Source organism: Coregonus clupeaformis, chromosome 27, assembly GCF_020615455.1.
Source record: "Coregonus clupeaformis isolate EN_2021a chromosome 27, ASM2061545v1, whole genome shotgun sequence".
Taxonomy (NCBI): Eukaryota; Metazoa; Chordata; class Actinopteri; order Salmoniformes; family Salmonidae; genus Coregonus; species Coregonus clupeaformis.
Window position 1 is genome coordinate 42,539,610 of NC_059218.1, and position 17,181 is coordinate 42,556,790.

The window sequence follows — 17,181 nt, forward strand, 5'->3', positions numbered from 1 at the left end:
GAAAAGGCCAGGTGTCAACCACACTGCATGCAGTGCTGCTTCCATTAATCCAACTGTGTTCGGATTAGGGATTGCTTCAAGGAAGGAGGAAAGGAAGGAAGGAAGGAAGGAAGGAAGGAAGGAAGGAAGGAAGGAAGGAAGGAAGGAAGGAAGGAAGGAAGGAAGGAAGGAAGGAAGCATTTTTAAAGTATTTTTCTAGAGCTTGAGTTAGTGCAAAGGGTGGAGAGAGGGAATAGCGTTTTGATGTGTTTGTATCTCAGCTAATACAAACAACAATGAAATAGATTTATTGTTAAATCATTTTTTTTTCTTGTGTGGATATATAAGTGAAGATATATTTAAGTATGTCTGCTTGAGGGATCTTTGTGATTAGCTGGTCAATGAATGTCTCAGCCTCTACCCTTCGTTGGATGTATGTCCTGGAGGGGTTTGTGTCTAGTTGGAATTAAGCATTCACATAGGTCTGAGTGCTTTGTGTGTGTGTGTGTGTGTGTGTGTGTTAGCTCATGTTCTCTCTAAAAGTTGGTGTGTGTATTTGAGTTTATGTGTGTGTGTGTGTCACAGGAGGCTGGTGGCACCTTAATTCGGGAGGATGGGCTCGTGGTAATGGCTGGAGCGGAATCGGTGGAATGGTATCAAATACATCAAACACATGGTTTGATGCCATTCCATTCACTCCGTTCCAGCCATTATTATGAGCTGTCCTCCCCTCAGCAGCCTGGCGTGTGTGTATGTTAGATCTTGTCTTCCCTTTATCTAAAGTCTCTATCATGTCCTCTCTCTTTATCTTTGGTGATGGTGTGAGTGTGTGTAATGTAATCTCTCTCTCTCTCTCTCTCTCTCTCGCTCTCATTCTCTCTCTCTCTCTCTCTCTCTCTCTCTCTCTCTCTCTCTCTCTCTCTCTCTCTCTCTCTCTCATTCTCTCTCTCTCTCTCTATCTCCAGGCCTGCTTGTGGGTGATGAGATCATGTTGTTAAATGGTAAACCGGCATCGGCTCTGGGGGTGGCGGATATGAGGTCAGCGTTCGTCGGCCCCTCGTTGTCCCTGAGCGTGAGCACCTTGCCGACCCTTGACCCCCGCGACCTCTGCCCTTTGCCCCCTCGACGCTCCAACACAGCAGAACACAACACCTGTACAGACATCTACTCCCAGAGCCAAGGTGAGTGGTTGTATTTATTGTTGCCAAAATGATATTAAATATATTAATAATAATAATATTATTAAATATTGTGACAAAATGACAGCTTCTTATTGGACAAGTTCAGGGGATAATTATATTATAATTATATTTATATATAAACCAATAAACCAAACCGGACCAAACGGAAGGAAACAGGAAGGAAACACAAGCAAACACATCAAACCGGAGAAGGATCTACCTGCATTTTTTTGTTTGTTGAGAAACTGTCGTTTTCACTGCAAAACAATTTACATTGCAAATTGTTTTTGATATCACATGCATATATTACACTGAACAATAATATAAACGCAACATGCAACAATTTCAAAGATTTTAATTTAATTAATTAATTAGGCTTAATCGATGGATTTCTCATTACTGGGAATAGAGATATGCATCTGTTGGTCACAGATGTCTTTATAAAAAGGTAAGAGGCGTGGACCAGAAGACTAGTCAGTATCTGGTGTGACCACCATGTTCCTCATGCAGCGCGACATCTACTTCGCATAGGGTTGATCAGGCTGTTAATGTTGACCCACTCCTCTTCAATGTCTGTGCCATGTTGCTGGATATTGGCGGGAACTGGAACACGCCGTCGTACACGTCGATGGGTGACATGTCTGGTGAGTATGCAGGCCATGGAAGAACTGGGACATTTTCAGCTTCCAGGAATTGTGTACAGATCCTTTGCGAAATGGAAGCCGTGCGTTATCATGCTGAAACATGAGGTGATGGCAGCGGATGAATGGCACGACAATGGGCCTCAGGATCTCGTCACGGTATCTCTGTGCATTCAAATTGCCATCGATAAAACGCAATTGTGTTCGTTGTCCACAGCATATGCCTGCCCATACCATAACTCCACCGCCACCATGGGGCACTCTGTTCACAACGTTGACATCTGCAAACCTGCTCGTCCACACGACGCCAATACACGCTGTCTGCCATCTGCCCAGATGAACTGCAGGTCAAGACCCTGGTGAGGACGACGAACACGCAGATCCATGAGACTGTTTCTGACAGTTTGTGCAGAAATTCTTCGGTTGTGCAAACCCACAGTTTCATCAGCTGTCCGGGTGGCTGTTCTCAGACGATCCCGCAGGTGAAGAAGCCGGATGTGGAGGTCCTAGGCTGGCGTGGTTACACGTGGTCTGCGGTTGTGAGGCCGGTTGGACGTACTGCCAAATTCTCTAAAACGACGTTGGAGGGGGCTTATAGCAACAGCTCTGGTGGACATTCCTGCAGTCAGCATGACAATTGCACCCTCCCTCAAAACATTTTGACATCTGTGGCATTGTGTTGTGTGACGAAAAAACTGAACATTTTAGAGTGGCCTTTTATTGTCCCCAGCACAAAGTGCACCTGTGTAATGATCATGCTGTTTAATCAGCTTCTTGATATGCCACACCTGTCAGCTGGACGGATTATCTTGGCAAAGGAGAAATGTTCACTAACAGGGGATGTAAACAAATATTTTAAGAGAAATAAGCTTTTTTGTGCAGTATGGAAGATTTATGGGATATTTTATTTCAGCTCATGAAACATGGGACCAACACTTTACATGTTGCTTTTATATTGTTGTTCAGTGTAAAAAAATAATGTTTTGCATTGTCAGTGAAATCGTCTCCAGAAATATTATTTGTAACATTAGTATGAGAAAAACACAATGTGAAAGAGCTTTCTTTCTGGCTTTGGTCATGTCTTTACTGTCCAGTTCAGTTTCAGGCCATTATACACCTGTGGCCATTCACCTTCTTCACCTTCACCTGATAAGAAAGAAGACAGACAACAGGTGTCCTTCACCTGATGGTGCAGGGACAGAGACGACAGGTGTACTTCACCTGAAGGTGCAGGGACAGCGACGATAGGTGTCCTTCACCTGAAGGTGCAGGGACAGAGACGACAGGTGTACTTCACCTGAAGGTGCAGGGACAGCGACGATAGGTGTCCTTCACCTGAAGGTGCAGGGACAGAGACGACAGGTGTCCTTCACCTGAAGGTGCAGGGACAGAGACGACAGGTGTCCTTCACCTGAAGGTGCAGGGACAGAGACGACAGGTGTCCTTCACCTGAAGGTGCAGGGACAGAGACGACAGGTGTCCTTCACCTGAAGGTGCAGGGACAGAGACAACAGGTGTCCTTCACCTGAAAGTACAGGGACAGAGACGACAGGTGTCCTTCACCTGAAGGTGCAGGGACAGAGACGACAGGTGTCCTTCACCTGAAGGTGCAGGGACAGAGACGACAGGTGTCCTTCACCTGAAGGTGCAGGGACAGAGACGACAGGTGTCCTTCACCTGAAGGTGCAGGGACAGAGACGACAGGCGTACAGTTGAAAAGGTGTACAGGTAGAAAAAAATCACTCGGGTTAAAAAAAGTTCATCTGATTATGCACGCGTGCTGTCCCTTAGCCTGATAGAGCAGTACAGAGAACAGCTTGGAGTCTCTGTATATAAGCCTCTGATATTAAACTGCCTGACAGAATGCTGTTGTGCCCGAAAGAACATTCATGAATATGTAAAGAATGTAATTAACCCACCGGTTGGAGAGAGCTGTCAGGGATTTCAGTTGGCCCCTCACAAGGTCAGACACAGGAGTACCTTCATACCGCACAGACCGTAATGTAGAACAGGGTTCCCCATACTGCACAGACCATAATGTAGAACAGGGTTCCCCATACTGCACAGACCATAATGTAGAACAGGGTTCCCCATACCGCACAGACCATAATGTAGAACAGGGTTCCCTTTCAGTCGGTCCCTTTGTATAACATACTATGGGGGGAGTCAATGACCAATCATATTCACCTGAAGAAAACTTAAAAACATGCCCACTGAATGCAGAGACCGCCTTCGGGCTCGCATTAATTTCCTAAATTCACCACTGCTCTTCGGCTCGCCTGAAGGGGGAACGTGTCATGCAGTTAACAAACTTTTCAAGCACACGAAGACTACTGACTTAGATTCGGCTCTGCTTTAAGTGTATGTTAGTGGGGAGAGCACTCATCCCCCTAGATGTTGTGAGTTTTAGGTCTTTGGTGTCAGTTTTTGTGTTTGCTAAAATCAAATCAAATCAAATTGTATTTGTCACATGCGCCGAATACAACAGTTGTAGGCCTTACCGTGAAATGCTTACTTACAAGACCTTAACCAACAATGCAGTTGTTAAGAAAAATAAGAGTTAAGAAAAATATTTACTAAATAAACTAAAGTAAAAAATACAAGCGCAACAATAAAATAACAATAGCGATATATAAAGCGGGTACCGGTACCGAGTCAATGTGCGGTGGTACAGGTTAGTCCAGGTAATTGAGCTTGGCATTCTCTCAACCAGCTTCATGAGGTAGTCACCTGGAATGCTTTTCCAACAGTCTTGAAGGAGTTCCCACATATGCTTCTTGGCAACTTTTCCTTCACTCTGCTGTCCGACTCATCCCAAACCATCTCAATTGGATTGAGGCCGGGTGATTGTGGAGGCCAGGTCATCTGATGCAGCCCTCCATCACTCTCCTTCTTGGTCAAATAGCCCTTACACAGCCTGGAGGTGTGTTTTGGGTCGTTGTCCTGTTGAAAAACAAATGATAGTCCCAATAAGCGCAAACCAGATGGGATGGCGTATCGCTGCAGAATGATAAATCACCATCAGTGTCACCAGCAAAGCACCCCACACCATCATCATTTACATTACATTTTAGTCATTTAGCAGAAGCTCTTATCAAGAGCGACTTACAGTTAGTGAATACATATCTTTTTATACTGGCCCCCCGTGGGAATCGAACCCACAACCCTGGCGTTGCAAACGCCATGCTCTATCAACTGAGCGACATCCCTGCCGGCCATTCCCTCCCCTACCCTGGACGACGCTGGGCCAATTGTGCGCCGCCCATGAGTCTCCCAGTCGCGGCCGGCTGCGACAGAGCCTGGATTCGAACCAGGATCTCTAGTGGCACAGTTAGCACTGCGATGCAGTGCCTTAGACCACTGCGCCATCACACCTCTTCCTCCATGCTTCACGGTGGGAAACACACATGCAAAGATCATCCGTTCACCTACTCTGCGTCTCACAAAGACACGGCGGTTGGAACCAAAAATCTCAAATTTGGACTCATCAGACCAAAAGACAGATTTCCACCGGTCTAATGTCCGTTAATCATGTTTCTAGGCCCAAGCATGTCTCTTCTTCTTATTGGTGTCCTTTAGTAGTTGTTTATTTGCAGCAATTCGACCATGAAGGCCTGATTCACACAGTCTCCTCTGAACAGTTGAAGTTGAGATGTGTCTGTTACTTGAACTCTGTGAAACATTTATTTGGGCTGCAATCTGAGGTGCAGTTAATTGACGATTTCTAATGCTGGTAACTAATGAACTGATCCTCTGCAGCAGAGGTAACTCTGGGTCTTCCTTTCCTGTGGGGGTCCTCATGAGACTAGTCAGGATCGAGGCAAAGAAGAACGGAGCAAAGTACAGAGAGATCCTTGATGAAAACCTGCTCCAGAGCTCTCAGGACTTCAGACTGGGGCGAAGGTTCACCTTCCAACAGGACAACGACCCTAAGCACACAGCAAAGACAACGCAGGGGTGGCTTCGGGACAAGTCTCTGAATGTCCTTGAGTGGCCCAGCCAGAGCCCGGACTTAAACCTGATCAAACATCTCTGGAGAGACCTGAAAATAGCTGTGCAGCAACGCTCCCCATCTAACCTGACAGAGCTTGAGAGGATCTGCAGAGAAGAATGGGAGAAACTCCCCAAATACTGGTGTGCCAAGCTTGTAGCGTCATACCCAAGAAGACTCGAGGCTATAATTGCTGCCAAAGGTGCTTCAACAAAGTACAAAGTAAAGGGTCTGAATACTTATGTAAATTATTTCAGTTTTTAATTTTTTATAAATTAACAAACATTTCTAAAAACCTGTTTTTGATTGGTCATTATGGGGTATTGTGTGTAGATTGATGAGGGAGGAATAACAATTTAATCCATTTTAGAATATGGCTGTAACCTAACAAAATGTGGAACAATTCAAGGGGTCTGAATACTTTCCGAAGGCACTGTAGGTAGGGGTAAAGTGACTATGCATAGATAATAGTAACCAGCAAGTAGCAGTCAATGAAAATAGTCCGGGTAGCCATTTGATTAGCTGTTTAGCAGTCTTATGGTTTGGGGGTAGAAGCTGTTAAGAAGCCTTTTGGTCATAGACTTGGCGCTCCGGTACCGCTTGCCGTGTGGTAGCAGAGAGAACAGTCTATAACTAAGGTGGCTGGAGTCTTTGGCAATTTTTAGGGCCTTCCTCTTACACCGCCTGGTGTATAGGTCCTGGATGGCAGGAAGCTTGGCCCCAGTGATGTACTGGGCCGTACGCACTACCCTCTGTAGCTAATTACTTTTCTGTTCTGCTTGTGGAGCCAGTGCCTCCTTGCTTGAGTAAGATGGCCAGTGGTAAGTGTAAGTTCAAAAAGGCTGACCAGAAGGATTTTAACCTCCGACCGTGCCCTAGGTCATGTGGTTTCACGAATGAAAATTAAAGATACTCACAAGTTGCTGTGTTGTTTGCCTGTGGTGGAAACACGCTCATGCTGCCTTGGCTCAGACCAGTTCGTGTGACCGGCTGAGTTCAGACCCTCATGTTGAAGCAGTGTCATTTCTGTTTGACTTTGTCTACCGGAGCGAGGGGAATATGTTTGGGTGAGCCAATTTTGCAGGATGAGTGTTATGGAGTCCCGTTCTGAGGAGAAGCAAAGTAGGAAGTAGCACGTGAATGCCCGTCCAACTCTTGATTTGACTAGGAGACTCGCATATGATATCTAGACCCCTATCTTTTTCATATGCGGGGTTTCGATGTCATCACCACTGAAAAGGACAAACGGGGCCTTTTTTCGCTGTCAATGGTAACATTGTGCATTTGTATTTTGGTCTTTTAGTGGCCCAGATATGGGACCGGTTCAGCAGGGCCAACGTAGATCTCACGTATCGCGAGAACACGCATTGTCTGTTCTTCTCATTAAGGGATCTTGGCGCTCTGTTGGGAAGGGATGCTTTGGCGAATCAGTGTGCGTTCCTTTGGATGACCTGATTCAGGCCACCGTGGAGAGGGTCCGTCAGGAGGGTCCGTCAGGAGGGTCCGTCAGGCGGGTCTGTCAGGAGGGTCCGTCAGGCGGGTCTGTTGAGTCTGGTGGCTCTCCGTTGTCCCAGACAACCCTGGTTCCTGGAGATCATCTGCCTGTTGGGCGGGGACACGTGTGGGGTTCTGTGTCGTTGGGATCTATTGTTCCAGGCGCAAAGGAGGATTTGTAGGTTTGGCCCCTGAAAGGATCTGTAGGTTTGGCCCCTGAAAGGTTGAATCTGACGGCTAGGGGTTTACCCTGGAACATGATTACGACAGTCAGCGCGTGCGGCCTCTACGAGGGGGTTGTATACATATAAGTGGCGTGTGTTTGAGGGTTGGTGTCAGGTTAAAGGAGTTTCTCCTTTTTAGAGCTCTTTGGTGGCATTTTGATGTTGTTGCAAGAGTTTTTTTGAGCAAGGACTTTCTTTTTCCACATTGAAGCTTTCTTTACATGTCAGCCATCACGGCGTGTCATGAAGGGATGAAAGTCTCTGCACCAGGGTCTCATCCCCCGTTTGCTTCCAGTGAACAATGGAGGATGCATTGCCTGTGTCCGGTGCGACGCTTTATGCAGGTATATGGATAGGACCAAGGATATCCGCATTTATTACCAGCTTTTTGTCTGTTTCACTAATCTACCTCAGGGTAGGGCTCTTTCTAAGCAGCGTCTTTCTCGTTGTATTGTGGAGTTGCCTAGCGTTGCCTAGCGTTGCCTAGCGTTGCCTAGCGGTACTAGGGGTGTGGCGGCTTTTAGGCATTGTTCAGGGGCATGACGATTGGTGATCTCTGTGCTGCAGTGAGTTGGGTTATTGCTTGGATGTAACTGCTCTCAGTGTGGCTCATAGTGTTCTTGCGGATGGTTCCGGAACTAGGTAGTAGGCAGCGTGCAGGTTGCGCATTTATCCGTGTTACCACAGTTTCCCTGTGGGTTTTAGCCTTGGGCTGCCATGATTCGTCGATAAGGCGAATGCGCATTGTCAAGTCACAGCAGGCGCCTGTTGTTTTGGACTTGCGGTTCCATTTCAGGTTCACAAGGTAAGTATTGTTCTTGGAACCGTGGGGTCTAGGGACTTGGGTTGCAGTGGAGGCGTGTCAGTGCGCATAGCCAAGTTGGCAGATCAGGCTTCTCGGGTAAGAATTAGGAGGAAAAGGTAGCTTCTGTAACCCTTTTTGGAGCTGGTTGAACCTGTGTGTGCTTGAGCTACCGTGGACATCCTAGTTTGGTACCCTCTGAGCCGGCTTGGGGCGTGATTGTATCTCCCCATAGTATGTTATACAGAGTGACCGACTGAAAGGGAACGTACAGTTATGAATGTAATTACTGTTCCCTGAAGGAGGTATAACATATTTTGGCCCCGCGCCGTCAGGGGATTTGGGCTTGCTGAAGAGTGGTACTGAATTTAGGAAATTAATGTGTCATAGCCAGGAAGGCGGGGCTTCCGAGGGTGGGCTCTGCATTCCTTGGCCCGTTGGGCATGTTTTAGTTTTCTTCAGGTAAATATGATTAGTCGTTGACTCCCCATAGTATTTACATTTTAGTCATTCAGCAGACGCTCTTATCCAGAGCGACTTACAGTTAGTGAGTGCGTACATTTTTTCACACTAGTATGTTATACCTCGTTCCCTCCCTCAGGGTACAGTAGTTATATTAATAACTGTATGTTTCTGAACCCTTCAGAAGGTCAGACACAGGAATACCTTCACACTGCACAGACCGTACTGTAGAACAGGGTTTCTCAATCCTGGTCCCAAAGGTGGGGTCGCTGCACACCTGATACAAATAATCAACAAGCCTTTAGTTAAAGCTAGCGTGTTAGTGCTTAGGGCAAAAACTACAACGTGCTCCCTTTTAGGTCCCCAGGAGCAGGATTGAGAAACACTGTCTTATATAGCTCTATCTGGGGTGGAAGGTTCTAGAGAAGCTAGAAACAACCGGAGGGTTGGTGGTTCGAATCACAGCTCTGTTAGCATCATCCTAAATACCATCTGCTGCCGTTCTGCCCTTGAGCAAGGTACTTAACCCGTATACTGCTACAGGGGGGCACTGCACCGCAGCTAACCCTGTGCTTCCAACCCCATCGAGGTGTTTGTGTCACAGGGGATTGGGTTTTAAGTTGTGAGTTGTGGGTTGTGGGTTGTGAGCTGTGGGTTGTTTGTGGGTTGTGAGCTGTGGGTTGTTTGTGGGTTGTGAGCTGTGTTCTTGTCCAGTACTGTACTGCAACTACTGTTGTTTCCACAAATCCTCTCTCTCTCTCTCCACCCCCCCCACCCCACCCACCCACCCCCTCCCTCCCCCTCCTTTAGAGGACATTCTGGATGAGGTATCAGGGTTGACGGTGGTCAGTCCAGATGATACTCTGCAGGAGGGGTCAGTTCTGGGTCTGGAGAACACAGGACACAACCACGCGGACTACACTGAGACAGGACAGAAGGTAAGAGTTTGGGACTGCAGCGTTACACACAGATGCGCCACACCTGTGACTCCCGTTTTATTTTTATTTAATCCATTTTAGAATAAGTCTGTAACGTAACAAAATGTGGAAAAATTAAAGGGGTCTGAATACTTTCCGAAGGCACTGTAGGTAGGGGTAAGGTGACTATGCATAGATAATAGATAGTAAACAGCAAGTAGCAGTAGTGAAAAAATAAAATGGGGGGTGATGGGGGGGGTGTCAATGAAAATTGTCCGGGTAGCCATTTGATTAGCTGTTCAGCAGTCTTATGGTTTTGGGGTAGAAAACTGTTAAGAAGCCTTTTGGACCTAGACTTGGCGCTCCGATACCGCTTGCCGTGCAGTACCAGAGAGAACAGTCTATGACAAGGGTGGCTGGAGTCTTTGGCAATTTTTAGGGCCTTCCTCTGACACCGCCTGGTATAGAGGTCCTGGATGGCAGGAAGCTTGGCCCCAGTGATGTACTGGGCCGTACGCACTACCCTTTGTAGTGCCTTGCGGTCGGAGGCCGAGCAGTTGCCATACCAGGCGGTGATGCAACCTGTCAGGATGTTCTCGATGGTGCAGCTGTACAACTTTTTGAGGATCTGAGGACCCATGCCAAATCTTTTCAGTCTCCTGAGGGGGAATAGGCTTTGTCGTGCCCTCTTCACGACTGTCTTGGTGTGATTGGACCATCATAGTTTGTTGGTGATGTGGACACCAAGGAACTTGAAGCTCTCAACCTGTTCCACTACAGCCCCGTCGATGAGAATGGGGGCGTGCTCAGTCCTCCTTTTCCTGTAGTCCACAATCATCACCTTTGCCTTGATCACGTTGAGGGAGAGGTTGTTATCCTGGCACCACATGGCCAGGTCTCTGACCTCCTCCCTATAGGCTGTCTTATCGTTGTTGGTGATGAGGCCTACCACTGTTGTGTCGTCTTAATGATGGTGTTGGAGTCGTGCTTGGCCACGCAGTCGTGGGTGAACAGGGAGTACAGGAGGGGACTGAGCACACACCCCTGAGGGGCCACCGTGTTGAGGATCAGCGTGGCAGATGTGTTGTTACCTACCCTCACCACCTGGGGGCGGCCCGTCAGGAAGTCCAGGATCCAGCTGCAGAGGGAGATGTTTTTTATTTTATTTATTTTTTATTTGACTTTTTATTTATTTATATATACAGTATATATACAGCTCTGGAAAAAATTAAGAGACCACTGCAAAATTATCAGTTTCTCTGGTTTTACTATTTATTGGTTTGTGTTTGGGTAAAAATAACATTTTTGTTTTATTCTATAAACTACTGACACATTTCTCCCAAATTCCAAATAAAAATATTGTCATTTAGAGCATTTATTTGCAGAAAATGACAACTGGTCAAAATAACAAAAAAGATGCAGTGTTGTCAGACCTCGAATAATGCAAAGAAAATAAGTTCATGTTCATTTTTAAACAACACAATACTAATGTTTTAACTTAGGAAGAGTTCAGAAATCAATATTACCCTTGTAGCTCAGTTGGTAGAGCATGGCGCTTGCAACGCCAGGGTTGTGGGTTCGTTTCCCACGGGGGGCCATTATGAAAATGTATGCACTCACTAACTGTAAGTCGCTCTGGATAAGAGCGTCTGCTAAATGACTACAATGTAAATGTAACATTTTCAATCACAGCTTTCATGTGTCTTGGCATGCTCTCCACCAGTCTTTCACATTGATGTTGGGTGATTTTATGCCACTCCTGGCACAAAAATTCAAGCTGCTCGGCTTTGTTTGATCCCATCTTCCTCTTGATCACATTCCAGAAGTTTTCAATGGGGTTCAGCTCTGGAGATTGGGCTGGCCATGACAGGGTCTTGATCTGGTGGTCCTCCATCCACACCTTGATTGACCTGGCTGTGTGGCATGGCGCATTGTCCTGCTGGAAAAACCAATCCTCAGAGTTGGGGAACAATGTCAGAGCAAAAGGAAGCAAGTTTTCTTCCAGGACAACCTTGTACGTGGCTTGATTCATGCGTCCTTCACAAAGACAAATCTGCCCGATTCCAGCCTTGCTGAAGCACCCCTAGATCATCACCGATCCTCCACCAAGTTTCACAGTGGGTGCGATACACTGTGGCTTGTAGGCCTCTCCAGGTCTCAGTCTAACCATTAGACGACCAGGTGTTGGGCAACGTTGAAAATTGGACTCATCAGAGAAGATGACCTTACTCCAGTCCTCTATGGTCCAATTCTTATGGTCTTTTGCAAACCTCAGCATGGCTCTTCTTTGCTTCTCTTTGATGAAGGGCTTTTTTCTAGCTTTGCACGAACCGTCCTCGCCGTGCACTTCACCCCAGCTGCCGTTTGCCATTATTTTTGTAGGTCACTTGATGTCATCCTACGGTTGTTGAGTGACATTCGAATGAGTTGGCGGTCATCCCGGTCAGTAGAGAGTCGTTTTCACCCTCTGCCGGTCTGTAGCTTTGTTGTCCCCAATGTCTGCTGCTTGACCTTGTTCTTATGAACCACCGTCTTTAAAATTGTAAGGATGGAAGCAACCTGACGCTCACTGTATCCCTCTGCCAGTAAAGCCAGAATTGAACCCTTCTTTTCCTCACTCAAAACTTTTCTTTTCAACTCTTTTGGTGTGCCTGTGTTGGAATGTAACAGACACTGGAATGGAATGGCTGTCATACATGTAGAGATGCTGATTTAAGAAGAATTTGCAGTGGTCTCTTAATTTTTTCCAGAGCTGTATTTTTTAAATATATATTTTTAGGGGGTAGATCAGCTTTAATATTGCAGATAGATTGTAACTTCCATCAATGTAATTGTCTGCATCACTTCCAATCCCCCATATGTTTTTTCTCTTGCAAATATATATATATATATATATATATATATATATATATATATATATATATATATATATATATATATATATATACAGTGGGGAAAAAAAGTATTTAGTCATCCACCAATTGTGCAAGTTCTCCCACTTAAAAAGATGAGAGAGGCCTGTAATTTTCATCATAGGTACACGTCAACTATGACAGACAAAATGAGAAAAAAACTTCCAGAAAATCACATTGTATGATATTTAATGAATTTATTTGCAAATTATGGTGGAAAATAAGTATTTGGTCAATAACAAAAGTTTCTCAATACTTTGTTATATACCCTTTGTTGGCAATGACACAGGTCAAACGTTTTCTGTAAGTCTTCACAAGGTTTTCACACACTGTTGCTGGTATTTTGGCCCATTCCTCCATGCAGATCTCCTCTAGAGCAGTGATGTTTTGGGGCTGTCGCTGGGCAACACGGACTTTCAACTCCCTCCAAAGATTTTCTATGGGGTTGAGATCTGGAGACTGGCTAGGCCACTCCAGGACCTTGAAATGCTTCTTACGAAGCCACTCCTTCGTTGCCCGGGCGTGCTTCTTCACCTGCATTACTAGCTGTTTGGGGTTTTAGGCTGGGTTTCTGTACAGCACTTCGAGATATTAGCTGATGTAAGAAGGGCTATATAAAATAAAATTGATTGATTGATTGATTGTGTTTGGGATCATTGTCATGCTGAAAGACCCAGCCACGTTCCATCTTCAATGCCCTTGCTGATGGAAGGAGGTTTCCACTCAAAATCTCACGATACATGGCCCCATTCATTCTTTCCTTTACACGGATCAGTCGTCCTGGTCCCTTTGCAGAAAAACAGCCCCAAAGCATGATGTTCCACCCCCATGCTTCACAGTAGGTATGGTGTTCTTTGGATGCAACTCAGCATTCTTTGTCCTCCAAACACGACGAGTTGAGTTTTTACCAAAAAGTTATATTTTGGTTTCATCTGACCATATGACATTCTCCCAATCCTCTTCTGGATCATCCAAATGCACTCTAGCAAACTTCAGACGGGCCTGGACATGTACTGGCTTAAGCAGGGGGACACGTCTGGCACTGCAGGATTTGAGTCCCTGGCGGCGTAGTGTGTTACTGATGGTAGGCTTTGTTACTTTGGTCCCAGCTCTCTGCAGGTCATTCACTAGGTCCCCCCCGTGTGGTTCTGGGATTTTTGCTCACCGTTCTTGTGATCATTTTGACCCCCACGAGGTGAGATCTTGCGTGGAGCCCCAGATCGAGGGAGATTATCAGTGTTCTTGTATGTCTTCCATTTCCTAATAATTGCTCCCACAGTTGATTTCTTCAAACCAAGCTGCTTACCTATTGCAGATTCAGTCTTCCCAGCCTGGTGCAGGTCTACAATTTTGTTTCTGGTGTCCTTTGACAGCTCTTTGGTCTTGGCCATAGTGGAGTTTGGAGTGTGACTGTTTGAGGTTGTGGACAGGTGTCTTTTATACTGATAACAAGTTCAAACAGGTGCCATTAATACAGTTAACGAGTGGAAGACAGAGGAGCCTCTTAAAGAAGAAGTTACAGGTCTGTGAGAGCCAGAAATCTTGCTTGTTTGTAGGTGACCAAATACTTATTTTCCACCATAATTTGCAAATAAATTCATAAAAAATCCTACAATGTGATTTTCTGGAATTTTTTTTCTCAATTTGTCTGTCATAGTTGACGTGTACCTATGATGAAAATTACAGGCCTCTCTCATCTTTTTAAGTGGGAGAACTTGCACAATTGGTGGCTGACTAAATACTTTTTTCCCCCACTGTATATATATATATATATATATACATATACATACATACATACCAGAAAAGCACATGTCAAAAATGTTATAAATTGATTTGCATTTTAATGAGGGAAATAAGTATTTGACCCCTCTGCAAAACATGACTTATTACTTGGTGGCAAAACCCTTGTTGGCAATCAGAGGTCAGACGTTTCTTGTAGTTGGCCACCAGGTTTGCACACATCTCAGGAGGGATTTTGTCCCACTCCTCTTTGCAGATCTTCTCCAAGTCATTAAGGTTTCGAGGCTGACGTTTGGCAACTCGAACCTTCAGCTCCCTCCACAGATTTTCTATGGGATTAAGGTCTGGAGACTGGCTAGGCCACTCCAGGACCTTAATGTGCTTCTTCTTGAGCCACTCCTTTGTTGCCTTGGCCATGTGTTTTGGGTCATTGTCATGCTGGAATACCCATCCACGACCCATTTTCAATGCCCTGGCTGAGGGAAGGAGGTTCTCACCCAAGATTTGACAGTACATGGCCCCGTCCATCGTCCCTTTGATGCGGTGAAGTTGTCCTGTCCCCTTAGCAGAAAAACACCCCCAAAGAATAATGTTTCCACCTCCATGTTTGACGGTGGGGATGGTGTTCTTGGGGTCATAGGCAGCATTTCTCCTCCTCCAAACACGGAGAGTTGAGTTGATGCCAAAGAGCTCGATTTTGGTCTCATCTGACCACAACACTTTCACCCAGTTCTCCTCTGAATCATTCAGATGTTCATTGGCAAACTTCAGACGGCCCTGTATATGTGCTTTCTTGAGCAGGGGGACCTTGCGGGCGCTGCAGGATTTCAGTCCTTCACGGCGTAGTGTGTTACCAATTGTTTTCTTGGTGACTATGGTCCCAGCTGCCTTGAGATCATTGACAAGATCCTCCCGTGTAGTTCTGGGCTGATTCCTCACCGTTCTCATGTTCATTGCAACTCCACAAGGTGAGATCTTGCATGGAGCCCCAGGCCGAGGGAGATTGACAGTGCTTTTGTGTTTCTTCCATTTGCGAATAATCACACAAACTGTTGTCACCTTCTCACCAAGCTGCTTGGCGATGGTCTTGTAGCCCATTCCAGCCTTGTATAGGTCTACAATCTTGTCCCTGACATCCTTGGAGAGCTCTTTGGTCTTGGACATAGTGGAGTGTTTGGAATCTGATTGATTGATTGCTTCTGTGGACAGGTATCTTTTATACAGGTAACAAGCTGAGATAAGGAGCACTCCCTTTAAGAGTGTGCTCCTAATCTCAGCTCGTTACCTGTATAAAAGAGACCTGGGAGCCAGAAATCTTTCTGATTGAGAGGGGGTCAAATACTTATTTCCCTTATTAAAATGCGAATAAATATATAACATTTTTGACATGCATTTTTCTGGATTGTTCTGTTGTTATTCTGTCTCTCACTGTTCAAATAAACCTACCATTCAAATTATAGACTGATCATTTCTTTGTCAGTGGGCAAACTTACAAAATCAGCAGGGGATCAAATACTTTTTTCCCTCACTGTAGGACTCGTTTTACTGTGGATATAGATACTTTTGTACCTGTTTCCTCCAGCATCTTCACAAGGTCCTTTGCTGTTGTTCTGGGATTGATTTGCACTTTTCGCACCAAAGTGCGTTCATCTCTAGGACACAGAACGCGTCTCCTTCCTGAGCGGTATGACGGCTGCGTGGTCCCATGGTGTTTATACTTGCATACTATTGTTTGCACAGATGAACATGGTACCTTCAGGTGTTTGGAAATTGCTCCCAAGGATGAACCAGACTTGTGGAGGTCTACAATTGTTTTTCTGAGGTCTTGGCTGATTTCTCTTGATTTTCCCATGATGTCAAGCAAAGAGGCACTGAGTTTGAAGGTAGGCCTTGAAATACATCCACAGGTACACCTCCAATTGACTCTAATGATGTCAATTAGCCTATCAGAAGCTTCTAAAGCCATTACTTAATTTTCTGGAAATTTCCAAGCTGTTTAAAGGCACAGTCAACTTAGTGTATGTACATTTACATTTTACATTTGAGTCATTTTGCAAACGCTCTCATCCAGAGCGACTTACAGTTAGTGAGTGCATACATTTTTCATACTGGCCCCCCGTGGGAATCGAACCCACAACCCTGCGCCATGCTCTACCAACTGACCCACTGGAATTGTGATACAGTGAATTATAAGTGAAATAATCTGTCTGTAAACAATTGTTGGAAAAATTACTTGTGTCGTGCGCAAAGTAGATGTCCTAACCGACTTGCCAAAACTATAGTTTGTTAACAAGAAATTTGTGGAGTGGTTGGAAAAACGAGTTTTAATGACTCCAACCTAAGTGTGTATGTAAACTTCCGACTTCAACTGTAGGACAGACACTTAATATTAATAATAATATGCCATTTAGCAGACGCTTTTATCCAATGCAACTTACAGTCATGCGTGCATAAATTTTTTGTGTATGGGTGGTCCCGGGGATCGAACCCACTACCTTGGCGTTACAAGCGCCGTGCTCTACCAGCTGAGCTACAGAGGACCGTGCTCTACCAGCTGAGCTACAGAGGACCACACTTCAAAAATCTTACGTCTGTTTAGCCATTTATTCGTGTGTTATTCAATGCACTTCTATGGACTGGAGCAGTAAAGTCTAAATACAGTAACAGAAACACGTTTACACACTCTTTGTTTTGGTAACCAAACAGGGACGTTTATTGGTAACCAAACAGGGAAGTTTATTGGTAACCAAACAGGGACGTTTATTGGTAACCAAACAGGGAAGTTTATTGGTAACCAAACAGGGACGTTTATTGGTAACCAAACAGGGAAGTTTATTG

General features: G+C 45.4%; 1 protein-coding gene across 1 annotated transcript in view; it reads left to right on the forward strand.

The window, feature by feature from the left end:
- The window catches only part of tiam1a (TIAM Rac1 associated GEF 1a), a 165,545-nt gene that overhangs the window by 112,350 nt on the left and 36,014 nt on the right, over positions 1–17,181 (forward strand). The window contains exons 18-19 of the mRNA XM_045207950.1: positions 945–1,160; positions 9,585–9,712. Coding sequence (XP_045063885.1) covers positions 945–1,160; positions 9,585–9,712 — 344 coding nt within the window. The remainder of the gene's footprint in view (positions 1–944; positions 1,161–9,584; positions 9,713–17,181) is intronic.